The 13,653-nt window shown below is 35.9% G+C and overlaps 1 protein-coding gene across 2 annotated transcripts in view; it reads right to left on the bottom strand.

Annotated features, from left to right (window-relative positions):
* Positions 1–949: 949 nt before the first annotated feature.
* Positions 950–13,653, bottom strand: part of LOC125649096 (uncharacterized) — a 130,183-nt gene continuing 117,479 nt past the window's right edge. For both annotated transcript variants that reach the window (XM_056164610.1, XM_056164609.1), the window contains exons 34-46: positions 13,510–13,632; positions 10,066–10,182; positions 9,729–9,839; positions 9,143–9,337; positions 8,644–9,024; positions 8,293–8,481; positions 8,066–8,176; positions 7,688–7,820; positions 7,312–7,466; positions 6,634–6,648; positions 4,473–4,745; positions 2,397–2,669; positions 950–2,069 (exon numbers count right to left, since the gene is read on the bottom strand). In XM_056164610.1, coding sequence (XP_056020585.1) covers positions 1,912–2,069; positions 2,397–2,669; positions 4,473–4,745; positions 6,634–6,648; positions 7,312–7,466; positions 7,688–7,820; positions 8,066–8,176; positions 8,293–8,481; positions 8,644–9,024; positions 9,143–9,337; positions 9,729–9,839; positions 10,066–10,182; positions 13,510–13,632 — 2,234 coding nt within the window. In that variant the 3' untranslated portion in view covers positions 950–1,911. The remainder of the gene's footprint in view (positions 2,070–2,396; positions 2,670–4,472; positions 4,746–6,633; positions 6,649–7,311; positions 7,467–7,687; positions 7,821–8,065; positions 8,177–8,292; positions 8,482–8,643; positions 9,025–9,142; positions 9,338–9,728; positions 9,840–10,065; positions 10,183–13,509; positions 13,633–13,653) is intronic.

The following is a 13,653-nucleotide window of genomic DNA, read 5'->3' as shown; positions in this document are numbered from 1 at the left end:
CCTCAAGAAATGTTCACTCATTGAGACATCACAGCTGTAGGTGAAGTATCACAAATATAGACCAATGTTGAGTGATCACGGTCATAGCCATCGTTGGAAACCCACGATCGGTCCCACTCCGTTTACCTCCCGTGGGACACAATGCCGATATTTTTGCATAACTCATTAAAATGCATGACATTTCAAAGACAAATATGAATCATTGTAAAGTATTCCCAGAACTCAAAGTGTCAGCAGTAATGGCAGCACCATGAAAGTGTGTTTTTTGTTGTGTGCCACTATCAAAGATATATAGATGAAAACTCCAGATTTTGCACCCAATATGGCCAATTATTTTGGCAAATACTTCACTTTTGGAAATCCTGGATTCGCCACTGGTATGTTTATTATCATCAATGCTACAAAGCACGTCATACATGATACAATTTAAAAATTAGGTGGGTTTCCGATGATGGGTCATGGCAGTGAGGGTTCTTTATCCTGCAAACACCTGCTGCAACCTCGATTTTAAGGTCATACCCAAAAGACCCATGATTCTCATTTCTAAATGCTGAACATTTGGCAAAGGAGCAATCGCTACCTATATTTAATTCTTGGGCTTGACACAGCCATGGCACGAGTGGGGCTCAAACTTACGACCTCCTAGTCACAAAGCGAATGCTCTACTACTGAGCTACAAAGAGTTCTGGCTGTTTGATAGGAAGTGTCCAGACAGTTCAAATGCTGGAGCACCTGACCAAAGACTCGGGTTCATTACCTTTCTCTCTTTCCATTAGAATGCAATAGACAATTCTGCAGTAAATAAATCTCAATCCTGATATCAAGTAGTAACAAGACCTGTATGTAATATCAGCATCACAATGTCATGCCAGCTAGTTTATGGGTTATTTCAACCATGATCACATCTGACTTTTCGTCTCAACAAACTGAACAATCTTTAAAACAATTATTAAATCTAGCAATTTTATTCATTCAAAGTAAAATTGTTAAAATTAGGTCAACTCTGCTGTATCCCAGTCAATGAATACAATAAACAAAGAATTGTATTAAAAAGAAATTTTACAACATTTATTAAAAATCCAGATTTTTGTAAAACAATATAAAAATGGCATTGCTCCATGTATAAGTTCATTAGTTGTAGACTTAGTAGGACAAGCAATACTAACTGAGCACCATTGCATAGTAACACATAAAGAGGTATTAAATGGTTTTTCATGAACTGCAATCTTTAACCTAGAAAAAAAATTCATACATATATGCATGCATATTTTTGACAATATAACCCTATGTTCCATTTTTGGTTTCTTCAAAATTTATCAATTATACATAAATCTGGATTTGTTTACCTAGATATTGACCAAATTTGGAACACACATAATAAATGAGATAACATATACATGTACTTGCACATATAAATATTCTTTATATAGCGTGAGATATAAAGGGGGAAATGATTATAAAATATCAAGGCTTATTATTTACTGTAGTATTGATCTGATTTTAGAAATGATTACATTCATATCATTAATACTTGATACAATCGATAAAATCCTATGAATCATGTGGAATGTTAACTGGCCTCGACGCCACAGTCAGCCCTAACACGTAAAAGAAAGGAAAAATCACTACATATTTAACAAGGGGAAAAGGGTTCTGTATGCAAAAACAAGGATTTCTCATCTGACTAATAATCAGTAAAAAGTACTAAAATACAGTACATGTAAAGAATTAGCAGAATCTACAAGTTTTATAAAAGTACAAATAGCAACCTTTTTATCACTTGTTATATTCTGTTGGTTACAGTGGATACAAAGGTAGCGATTGAGATTACTCAGTTACAAAGTGTGTATAAGTGTTGTAATATAGGGCATGACACAGTGTGGCTGAGTATTGAAGTTAGTGGCGCCTGCTTTATCCCCTCGGCGACTTTTGCATAAGTCTCTCTCTCTCCCTACGGCAGCTCTCGCAGCAGGGTGTTGAGTACCGGGTGTGACCACACAGTCGAGCACTAACAATCAGAGAACATTTGAACCTACTGCCTGTGTCCTTACAATCGGATGGCACCAAATCTGCAATGAAATCGGAGGATCCTCAACTTCAGTGCTTGCATATCTTCCATAGATCATAACTAATAATTAAATTTGTTATTTCATATCTTTCTGTTAATCTATTTTCACCAAAATCATATAGAGCAAGTTTATACATTTTTGGAAGATTAAGCAAGAGTATCATTCTTGTCATAATTTCTTAAACAAAAAATGTCCCAAAACACAAAGCAAGAACATCAAGCCTCTCCTCGGTATGTAGCACTGCACCTCTCACAACAGACTTCCACGAGGATCCTTTAAGGCCTTATCAACACTCTCAGAATTTCTATAAATATAAATTCTAATTACCGAATGGAACGACTTGAATTGACACAGTGTCCTCCACTTTCTCCTCATCATTCCTCACTATACAGTTGTAAGTACCAGTATCCTCCAGGGCAAGATTAATGACCCTTAAGCTACCCCCTTGGATTTTGATCCTCTGATCTGATGTCAGTGACAAGCCATTCTTCTCCCACGAAATTGAGGGGGTTGGGTAACCGAACCCTGAGCAGGTAAGGTAGAGTGCTTCACTCTCTCTCTTCCTCTCCTCTACAGGATCAATTCTAGCCCTTAAAGATTCTAAAAAGCAAATTTTCATGTAGTTATAACTGCAAATTGTGAAACACAAAAGTTTCTATCACATCCATTTAATACCTTGAGGTATTCCATCCATAATAACCTTGAAATCCATATTTGTGAAAGAATATGGGATATGGCAACTGGAAAATTTTTGAAACTCTTCAGAAAAAGAAGTTACGAAAATTATGAGTCACTTGGGCAACTCTTGTATAAAAATTAGTGATGGCTAAAGACGACTCATTCCTGATGCAAAAATATCTGCTTGGTTTGAAGGTTATTTTTCAGAATGTTGCAAGTAAATGCCCTAGTACCAAACACATGAGTTGTTTGATTAAATTTCTGATGTTTGGTAGCCGAGATGAAACCAAAAAAAGTTTATTTCCCCTTCCGTATGCATGTATACATATGTGGATATTTACTTCATGAGTTTTTTTTCTCTCGAGTCATTAAAACATCTAACCGCTATGAAATGATATAAATAATCACAATTTATGCATCGATCTCCAGACACGTACATGCAGCAACATTTACCCCCATCCCCCTACTGAGTTTACGATTTTGGGGTTTGGGTAAGCAGCTTTTCTTGTTAAGATTTTCTCTACAAATAGAACGGCACCTTTTTCCCGTTTGCTCCCCACCCCTTAACTGTCAAAAAATGATGCTATACTGTGCTGAACTCACTATATCTGATACTAATTATAAATAACTAAGTGCTTGTTTACTGAAGGTTGCCCAAGTTAACGCAAAAAAACGTGATCTCGTTGAGCATACTAAATATTAAAACCGCAACGGAATCTGAGATGAAATAATGGTTCCGATACTCCATATTACCATCTACAAAATCAACATGATTAATACTTTGCACTGTTTTTTTAAGTATGGAAACCCATTGTACCAAGTCCAGCACTTTTCTTTATAAAATCAAATTTCAAGTGACTTAACACATCTTTCCATTGTGAGCCTTTGTCTAAATTCACCTTTACTAAACTTTTATTCATGAAAGAGTGACTGATCGTATTGGCATCAATGCTAACATTAATTGCAAATGTATGATCATTTTCTTATTTCTCTGTAAATCATTTTGCATGATGAAGTCCTTTAAATTTTACTAATGTATTGTTTCATTGATGAAATGCATGTGTAGTTGGGTTCTATCACAGAAGTTTATGTCAGACATGCCAGAAACTTTATATCACCAAACCTTTGATTCTACAAACTCACAATTATTCTAATAAAACATGCCAAAAAGACTTGTGTAGACATTCTACTTGTGACCTTGGGCCGAAAGACATTAGCCCATTTCTTAATTATTTGTGTGATAAATATTTGTTCAATAACTGTTGAAATAAGGAACTTTTCCCTTATATCCTTATATAAGATATATATTCTGAATGACCTTGACCTTTCCAAACTGACCTTGGTCCAAAATTACCTGTCACAAGGAATATTTGTGATCAATTTCTGATGAAAGTTTTAAGAGAAATGAGCTCGACTGGATGGACAGAGACCCGATAGCGACTATATGCTCTCAACCAAACCAAAAGAATCAAGGCAAAGTTTATAGAATTTAAAATCTCTTACTTGCAAACAAACACTGTTTTTATCATTCTGAAGCTTGTATTACTCTTTCAAAGGTGAAAAATCATATATGTATGCAAGGGGGGGGGGGGATGATACATGTACACTTTTGGATAGAAATACCTGTCCGTTTTGGCAACTTTTTCTACACTCAAACATAAAAAAAGGTATAAAGAATTGGTGAAGATAGTAGAATTCCCATACCTATGTGAAGACATTAATTACCTCTGAGTTGTAACTTGACAATCCTCTGGGCAGGTGTGGACACTCCATTGCTGGCCACACAAAGGTAACTGCCCATATCTTGTTCCAGGGTCCTTTGAATGATCAAAGTTCCATTTGGGTATACAGTATGTCTAGGATTTCCAGACACATCATACCCATCACGAGACCAGGCCACGCGTGGGCGTGGATTTCCATATGCCTGACAGTGGAGGAAGGCATCTGCTCCTGGTTTGACAACAATCTTGGCTGGTGTTGGGAAGATCTTGATGGGAACTATAAACAAAAATCAAATCAACAATCACTACATCAAGTTTTTTTCCCTCAATAAATTAAAGATGAAGAATTTTGAACACGTCTTTTATTTATGATAATTCAGAAAAATATGTTTAATATGATTCTATATGTAAGTTTTCTTTACAATGTTTGTGAATGGGAGAAAATGTATATGTAATGGAATACATGCAGTCAGTATCAGTAAGTTGTGTTATATATATGACAAGTTTATCTTGTAAATGGCCCATAACTTATGCCTTAATACTTTTATCTTATCCCATTCTGGACAAAGGGAATGAATTTCAATATTCTAGTACTGAATATACTTGTATAAAGTGATGTGTAAACTAGGAAACTGACAAGTCAGAAAGGGTCCCGCAATCAATCTAATGTAAAAAATTCTAAGTAACTTTGTTACAATAAAACTGATTAAATAGGGGTCTTCCTCTTCCTAATCCGAGCATTACCTTTAAATTCTATGAAAATCTTTTCTAATTATTGCATGCCATAAAAAGTGCTATTATCTTAATATATAAAAAGTTCAAAGTCCCATAACTCCATTACGACAAGTTGATAAATTTGAAAAACAAAAAGGGTCTTCCTCTGCCTAATTGAAGTATTGTTATATACATAACATTCATGAAAATCTTTCCAAGGAAATTTAAGTTATTGAGTGCCATAGAAAGTGCCAACAAAACAGACGGATGGACGGAGTGATTACTATAGTGAGCCCTAGTGATATCGGAAATATACTTTAACTGCATTATTCAATATTATTGTATTGCATGTATTTTAAAAACAAAAGTTTTCATAAATATTGTTAACAAAATATTGACCCTACATCAGATGAGGTAAATACGAAACATGCTGATGTTTTAATAGTAGTACGAGATTAATAAGGTAAAGAAAAGACACAGAACCCGATTTCTTTATACACTGATACTGTGCATCAAATTCATTTTCATGGTAAATTAGATCCTACTTTTGTAATACCTTATCACAAATAACTGAAATTTTCCCTTTTCTCCAAACCCTTCATTTATTAAAATTTCTCTTCATTAAACAGACAATATGAGGGCTATTAATTGTTCATATTTTTTCTTTTTTAATAAATACAAATTTTCTTGTTTTTTTTTAAATTACAGATATGAGACATCGTTAATTAAATCTTCATATCAGTAGTATTTTGAACTTTATTTTCTAGCATGTGAGAATGAAATTAGAACTCTTATTATTTTTTTTCCAAATTATGGGACAAAGTTAAATAAACACATCTGTGTCATGTGTATCCACATTCACTTCCGCTTTTGCTTACTAGTACATGTATGTGAAATTTGGATCTAGATACTTATGTGAATATCTAACTTTGTGCAATATTTTTCATTAGAATTTTTTTTTGACAAATTAATTTCAATTTCAATTCATACCATACACTCTAATGGAAAAAAAATTAAATCAAAGTCATGTGGGTTTGTTAATCAGACAAAAGAGAAAAAGGAATATTTTTATCCCAACTTAGGACTTGTCTTTGAAACCATGTACTTATCAGAGCTGCCAAACAGTATTTCATTATATAAGTCCTAAGTTGATACACACACATTTTTCTCAATAGTTTGAAGAACATCCAAATTTTGCTTTATGTCTATGAGTTAATCTACCAGAATGTCACAATCTGACAAACTCGATCTGCACACATGTGGTGAAAAGAGAAAGCAATCATGCATTAAGTACTACACTTAAGGTACATGTTAATTAAGACAACATTCATAGCCTATAGTGTTAACTATAAAAATAATTAAATGTGTGAAAATAAATGGTATAAAACTATTGAGCAATCAGGTTTCCAACAACAATGGAATCCACAGTTATAGGTGGCGCCAGTAGTTACCTTCTTCCCCATGGGCTGAAACCAAACACAGGTTGGACAGATATTATACAAAGGTTGCATTAGATTCAGACACTGCAACAGAATGGATTCAAGGATATGACTTAGACAACTGATATTTATCATGGGAAATAAATCATCAAGATGTTTGACATTACTAGGTTATGATTATGAATCAGTAAATTCTGAATGAACTTCAGCCTTAAAATACTATCTATTTTTGCACAATACTTTACTTTTCTGAAGAGAAAAGAGATGTTCTAAAATAAAGATTTTAAACTTATGTCCAAGTCTAAATCCAAATCTGTTGCTTTTGAAGGTTCTCCCCTTTAGATCCTGACCATTAAGACAGTTTTAGTAGATAACACAGTCAACAAAAAATCATGGCTTTTAAGTCACTTCTAGACAAACAATGAAAACACTTGAAGGAAAAAAGTAAGAACATTGTCAACATGTGGAAACATATTCAGTTTATCTGATAGACAATCCAGTTTATATCAATCTACCAGTGCCATAAAAAGTTGATGATTATTACAAAATAATCTATCATATACTACAAAGTATTCAAGAGAAAATCAGTACATTGTATTACAGTGTTTACTGATTTCAACTCTATAGATTTACATTAGTCAAGGAAACATGTACTATCTATATGGAGGAGCTAAAATCAACCAATCTTACCTTCAACTTGCAGTCTAAACCTCTCAATCTCGGGGGAGGAACCCACAGCAGCCACACGACAGGCATACATGCCACTGTCGTCCACCGTGGCCCGAAGAATCAGCAGTGAACCGTCATTCTGGACCACTAGTCTGTTAGTCTGGGAGATTTGGAATCTGCAGGACATACATGTATGTTGCTTTTGAATCAGGGTTTTGTATTAATGAAACTAGGCAAAGACAGACCATCCAAAAATTTCAATTATAGAAGTATCATATCTCAGTTTTTCTCTTTCACATTACCGTTCCATTTCCATGTATCCATTTTAAAAAAAACTTAAGAAGAAGAATGAAAATTTTATAACCCCAAGACAAGTTCTCATTTTGTAACATCTTACCCATCTTTATACCAGGAGACCGAGCCATAGCCTGACCTATATTTGTTACAAGTTATTTTGATGTCTGAATCAGGCTGCTCCAACAGAGAAATATAATCGCCTTCAATGACCTCTGTATCTGGTCCTGTCTCATCTAAAAAAAAAAAAAAAAAAAAAAATTATAATTCCAGAATGATGGATTCTTACTTTCATGCAGTACATCAATCATTCACATGCACCCCATAAAATGATCATACAAATCAACATAGTTCATGATTTCAGTACTACACATTGAAAAAGATCTAGTCCAACAAATACCGAAAATGTTATGGTCGACTTTTAGGTTGAAATTTTTTAACAACTAAAACAATCTTGGACTAATACAGAAACATGACTTACCATTACAGTTGCTGAGGTAAAAGTCTCTTGCAGCGGTGATTCCATCAGGACAACAGCCAAAGCGAGATCCACAGTTCCGATTATCCTTGTCATCAGGGGCTTTTGTTGTGCCTGGGGGTAAATCAACGACAATGCATCAATATAAATCATCTGAGTGTAACTACAATTGACTTTCCGACAAACAGGTGGATGAATGCATTGGTTATACATCATGCACACTATCTTACCTCTAATTGGGCGAATTCTGTTGATACAGACTTCTTTACACTCCCTCTCATCATCAAACCTGTTGGCATTTCCTTCACATCCTCCATACCAGAAGCGGTCACACTTCTTTGCAGTGCTATTGTAGAACCACTTGACAGAATAGTTAGCACAAGTCCCTGTATTCGAACTCTCATCACAGAGATCAACATCTGACAAAAAATAGGATAATACGTGTACATATGGAAAAATTGACAAAACATTCATCATCAGATTTTTTGATAAGGATGTACTGCAACCTAATAAAAAAAAACGTCACACAATTAATGTTGACATAAAAGGGAACAAAATGAAAATAAAGGATAACAACATACTGATAGTGTAGACTCTGGTGGTAATTGGACTGGGGGTGGTGACTCTGGGTCGTTCTGTGAACCTGGGTCGTTCTGTGACCCTGGGTCGTTCTGTGACTCTGGGTCGTTCTGTGACTCTGGGTCGTTCTGTGACCCTGGGTCGTTCTGTGACCCTGGGTCGTTCTGTGGGTATAATGTTGTATCTGTCCCAGCACTTGTTTCTACACTCTTGTCCAGTACTGAACCTGTTGGAATTACCAGTGCAACCATACCACCGGAAAGGTCTACAATCACTAATTGATGGGTCATAGTAGTACATAACAGTCATGTTGTTACAGCTGCCTCTGTCCACTGGAAGCAAGCAGATCGGATCTTTCCCTTTGGGTGCATCTGTTGTCCTTGCTAGAAAGTGAAAAAAACATCTCTCTGACTCTATCTTTTATTGATAATCATTATCTAAGTTTTCTTGAATGTTCATTTTGCATAAACTTTAACAGCTCCATATACCACAACCACATACATGGTGCAATGTAGACCACAGTTTTTGAAAATGGACCATAACCAATCCTATTCCTGGCCTGGATCTTAAAATAATAGGTGGAGTCTGGCTGTAGTCCTGGGATGTAAGAGTATTCTCTGTTGCCCTCTATTTGTAGTGTCTGCCACTGACTGCTGTCAGAGTTAGGATCCTTGTTAGTGTAGTGAACCAGATAGTCTGTAAATGGAAGGACTGTCAATGAACTCGACGCATGAATTAGAATACTGAAAAATTATCAGTTTTTGTGGGTGTTTAATTTTCATTGTTTTTGTGGTATTAACATACCCACAAATCTGCATCCTCCATGAACAAGACAAACTGAACTACAAACAGTTTTTCAACCATGAAATCGAAGTTCCCATAAACGACGATAATTTTTCTCTAAACCATATCGAAACTTTAACCTCACAAATATTAGTGATTCATCAAGCACCCTGTGCAGTCGATAGTTTCTTGGAAGAATCGAACAACCTGTCAGGATAGGATTGCTAAATTGCATGTAGAAATCCTTACAGACAAAAGGAAAGGAGGTTTCAGTATATATATTGATTGAGGACTATTTACTAACCTAATACTGGATTAAGACCAATGGTGGCAGGTGCCCTCCATCTAAGCATCACTGTAAAACTGTCATAACTGGATGGAGATACATCAACATCTGTTGGATACGAGTCCAGTCCTGGAAAAAGACTAACTACATTGAGGGTATATTAAGTAGTAGCTAAAGTATCTGCAGGTCTACTCCAGATAATAGGATATATTTCATCTGATTATTAAAATTTGTTCATCATGATGTATTCAAGTCCAACAAATGATTCTGTTGCTCTTGTAACAACCAATTTCAACAGGCACAACATTGTTCTTATATACACATGTCTGTTTCCAGTAAAGATTAGTAAAATTACCGCATTTGACTTCATCTGAGTTGTCACGACAATCTTGTCTGCCATCACAACGTCCACCATTAACACAGGTGCTATCAGCACAGCGAAATAAGCCTTCTGGGCAAGACCTGCTGCGTTCTACAATTAAATCATTGACAGAAAGATGAAAACAACAAGCTACATACACAAGCTAATGAACAAACCTGGTTTGAAATAAAGATGCTTTGTATACTTGATTATAATTCATTCTCTATAAATAAGTTGAAATTCTCTCCAATTTCCCATTATTTAAGACATGATATAAAGATTTATATTTGCTCCTGGTTGTTTTCATGGTATCTTGTCTAAAATCTGTTTTTATGCCTAGTTCATATCAATATTACCAGATTACAAGTTATATTCTCTGCAGCTGCAATTTCAGTTTTTGTTTCCAGAGAAAATAAAACTGCAGTGAAAATATTAAGCCTAATTATTTGATTGGATAATTCCATGCTTTCCGATTGGTTGAGATCTAACAACTGAGGAAAAACAGAACAAATAGCACACGAGATTTCTCCAACATCCAGCCAAACGAGGCCCATAGGCCACATCGCACACCTGAGTCACCTTGACCCATATCTGAAGACTTTCCATATATATTTGCATGTAAAACCTTAGTCCCTATTATGGCCCAAACTACCCTTTGCAAACTTGAATCTACACTATGTCAGAAAGCTTTCATGTAAATGTCAACTTCTTTGGCCCAATGGTTCTTGAGAAGAAGATTTTTAAAGCTTTTTCCTATATTTGTATGTAAAACTTTGACCCCCCCCCCCCCCCCACTTGTGGCCCCATCCTACCCCCCGGGGGCCATGATTTGAACAAACTTGAATCTGTACTATGTCAGAAAGTTTTCTTGTAAATATCAGCTTTTCTGACTCGGTGGTTATTGAGAAAAAGATTTTCCCTATATATTTGTATGTAAAACTTTGATCCCCCCTTGTGGCCCCATCCTACCCCCGGGGGCCATGATTTGAACAAACTTGAATCTGCACTATGTCAGAAAGTTTTCATGTAAAAATCAGCTTTTCTGGCTCAGTGGTTCTTGAGAATAAGATTTTTAAAGATTTTTTCTATATATTTGTATGTAAAACTTTGATCCCCTATTGTGGCCCCATCCAACCCCCGGGGCACAAGATTTGAACAAACTTGAATCTGCATTGTGTCAGGAAGCTTTCATGTAAATCTCAGCTTTTCTGGCTTAGTAGTTCTTGAGAAGAAGATTTTTAAAGCTTTTCCCTATATATTTGTGTGCAAAACTTTGATCCCCCCTTGTGGCCCCATCCTATCCCCGGGGACCATGATTTGAACAAACTTGAATCTGCACTATGTCAGAAAGTTTTCATGTAAAAATCAGCTTTTCTGACTCAGTGGTTCTTTAGAAGAAGATTTTTCCTATATATTTGTATGTAAAACTTTGATCCTCTATTGTGACCCCGGGCATCCAACCTCCGGGGCCCCAAGATTTGAACAAACTTGAATCTGCATTATGTCAGGACGCTTTCATGTAAATCTCAGCTTTTCTGGCTTAGTGGTTCTTGAGAAGAAGATTTTTAAAGTTTTCCCCTATATATTTGTGTGTAAAACTTTGATCCCCCCTTTGGGTCCCATCTTATCCCCGGGGGCCATGATTTGAACAAACTTGGATCTGCACTATGTCAGAACGTTTTCATGTAAAAATCAGCTTTTCTGGCTCAGTGGTTCTTGAGAAGAAGATTTTTAAAGATTTTTCCTATATATATGTATGTAAAACTTTGATCCCCCCTTGTGGCCCCATCCTACCACCGGGGGTCATGATTTGAACAAACTTGAATCTGCATTATGTCAGGAAGCTTTCAGGTAAATTTCAGCTCTTCTGGCCCAGTGGTTCTTGAGAAGAAGATTTTTAAATGACCCCACCCTATTTTTGCATTTTTGTGATTATCTCCCCTTTGAAAGGGACATGGCCCTTCATTTGAACAAACTTGAAAGCCCTTCACCCAAGGATGCTTTTGGCTATGTTTGGTTGAAATTGGCCTGGTGGTTCATGAGAAGAAGATGAAAATGTGAAAAGTTTACAGACAGACGGACAGACAGACAGACGGACGCCAGACAAAATGTGATCAGAAAAGCTCACTTGAGCTAAAAAAAATTGGAAATTTAAAATTGATACAATTATTAGTTTTTGGTCACTCAATGAAAAGTCAAGTCTTGACTCATTTTCAACTATCTTTCATTATAATTGTTAAAAAAAGAAAGGGTGACTTCTATCAATATTGTAGTAACAAATGGTTGAATTATAGTACCATGAAGCTCGATTTAAAGATGACTGATCAGGTATCATAGGGGCTATAAGGAATCTATATACAAAGCATGAAAGATCTACCTTAAATAGTTCAGGAGATATTGAGTAGGACAAAGATTTAAAATGTAAGTCCAACTCCAAAGTCAAGGTCAAACTTCACGAAATAATATAAAGATCTTCCCACAAATAATCTATACACAAAATATGAAAGCCCTGCCTTAAATAGTTCAGAAGATACTGAATAGGTCAGGTTTTTTTTTTTTTTAAAAAGCAGGTCGACTTCAAGGTCAAAAGATCAAGCTATACCTTAAAGGATGTTTTCTTAAAAATAGGTCAAGTTCAAGGTCAAAGGTCATGATGGTGAACAAACCAAAATACACTAGAAAGAGTTATTGCCCTTTGTAACACTCTCTTGCATTGGAGATAAAAAACTTAGCTTTCTACCATTATATTCCAATACCCCAGGGGAAAAGGACTGTACATTTACTGGAGATACATCAGTGTTAAATATCTACCAAAAGGTATGATAGATAGATATTTTTCTTTGAAAAGAGGGGAGGTAAAAAGGGACCACAAGCTACAGCCAAAGTGGGGAGGTCATTTCCACTTTTCTGACCTAATGGTGTTTGAGAAGAAGGTTTTTAAAGATTTTCCCTATATACTCGCAGGTAAAACTTTGATCCCCAATTGTGACCCCATCCTATGCCTGGAGGCCATGATTATATAAAACTTGAATCTGCACTATGTCAGGAAGCTTTCAGGTAAATTTGAACTTTTTTGGCCTTATGGTTCTGGAGAAGATTTTTAAAGATTTCCCTTACATACTTACAAATAAAAGTTTGATCTCCCATTGTGGCCCCATCCTACCCCCGGGGGCCAAGATTTTAGCAAACTTGAATCTGCACTACCTATGAAGGGGTCATGGTCCTTTATTTGAATAAACTTAAATCCCTTTCACCTAAGGATATATATTGCCAAGTTTGGTTGAAATCGACCCAGTGGTTCTGGAGAAGTTAAAAATGTGAAATTTACAGACAGATGGACAACAGGTGATCAGAAAACCTCAATTGAGCTTTCAGCTTAGGTGAACTAAAAATGATCTGCATATCATTCAGACTCTACATATTTGTTCCAATCCTCACCACATTCTCCTGCATTTTCATCTGAACTATCGGCACAGTCCGGTACTCCATCACAACGTTGCCTCACATCAATGCACTGTCCATTACCACACTGGAATTCTGAGTCAGAGCATGACCGGCGCACTGAAAAATGAATATTTAATT

Source organism: Ostrea edulis, chromosome 5 (genome assembly GCF_947568905.1).
Source record: "Ostrea edulis chromosome 5, xbOstEdul1.1, whole genome shotgun sequence".
In the NCBI taxonomy this organism is placed as follows: domain Eukaryota; kingdom Metazoa; phylum Mollusca; class Bivalvia; order Ostreida; family Ostreidae; genus Ostrea; species Ostrea edulis.
The sequence above is the reverse complement of the archived record's forward strand: the minus strand, read 5'-3'. Positions and strand labels throughout refer to the sequence as shown.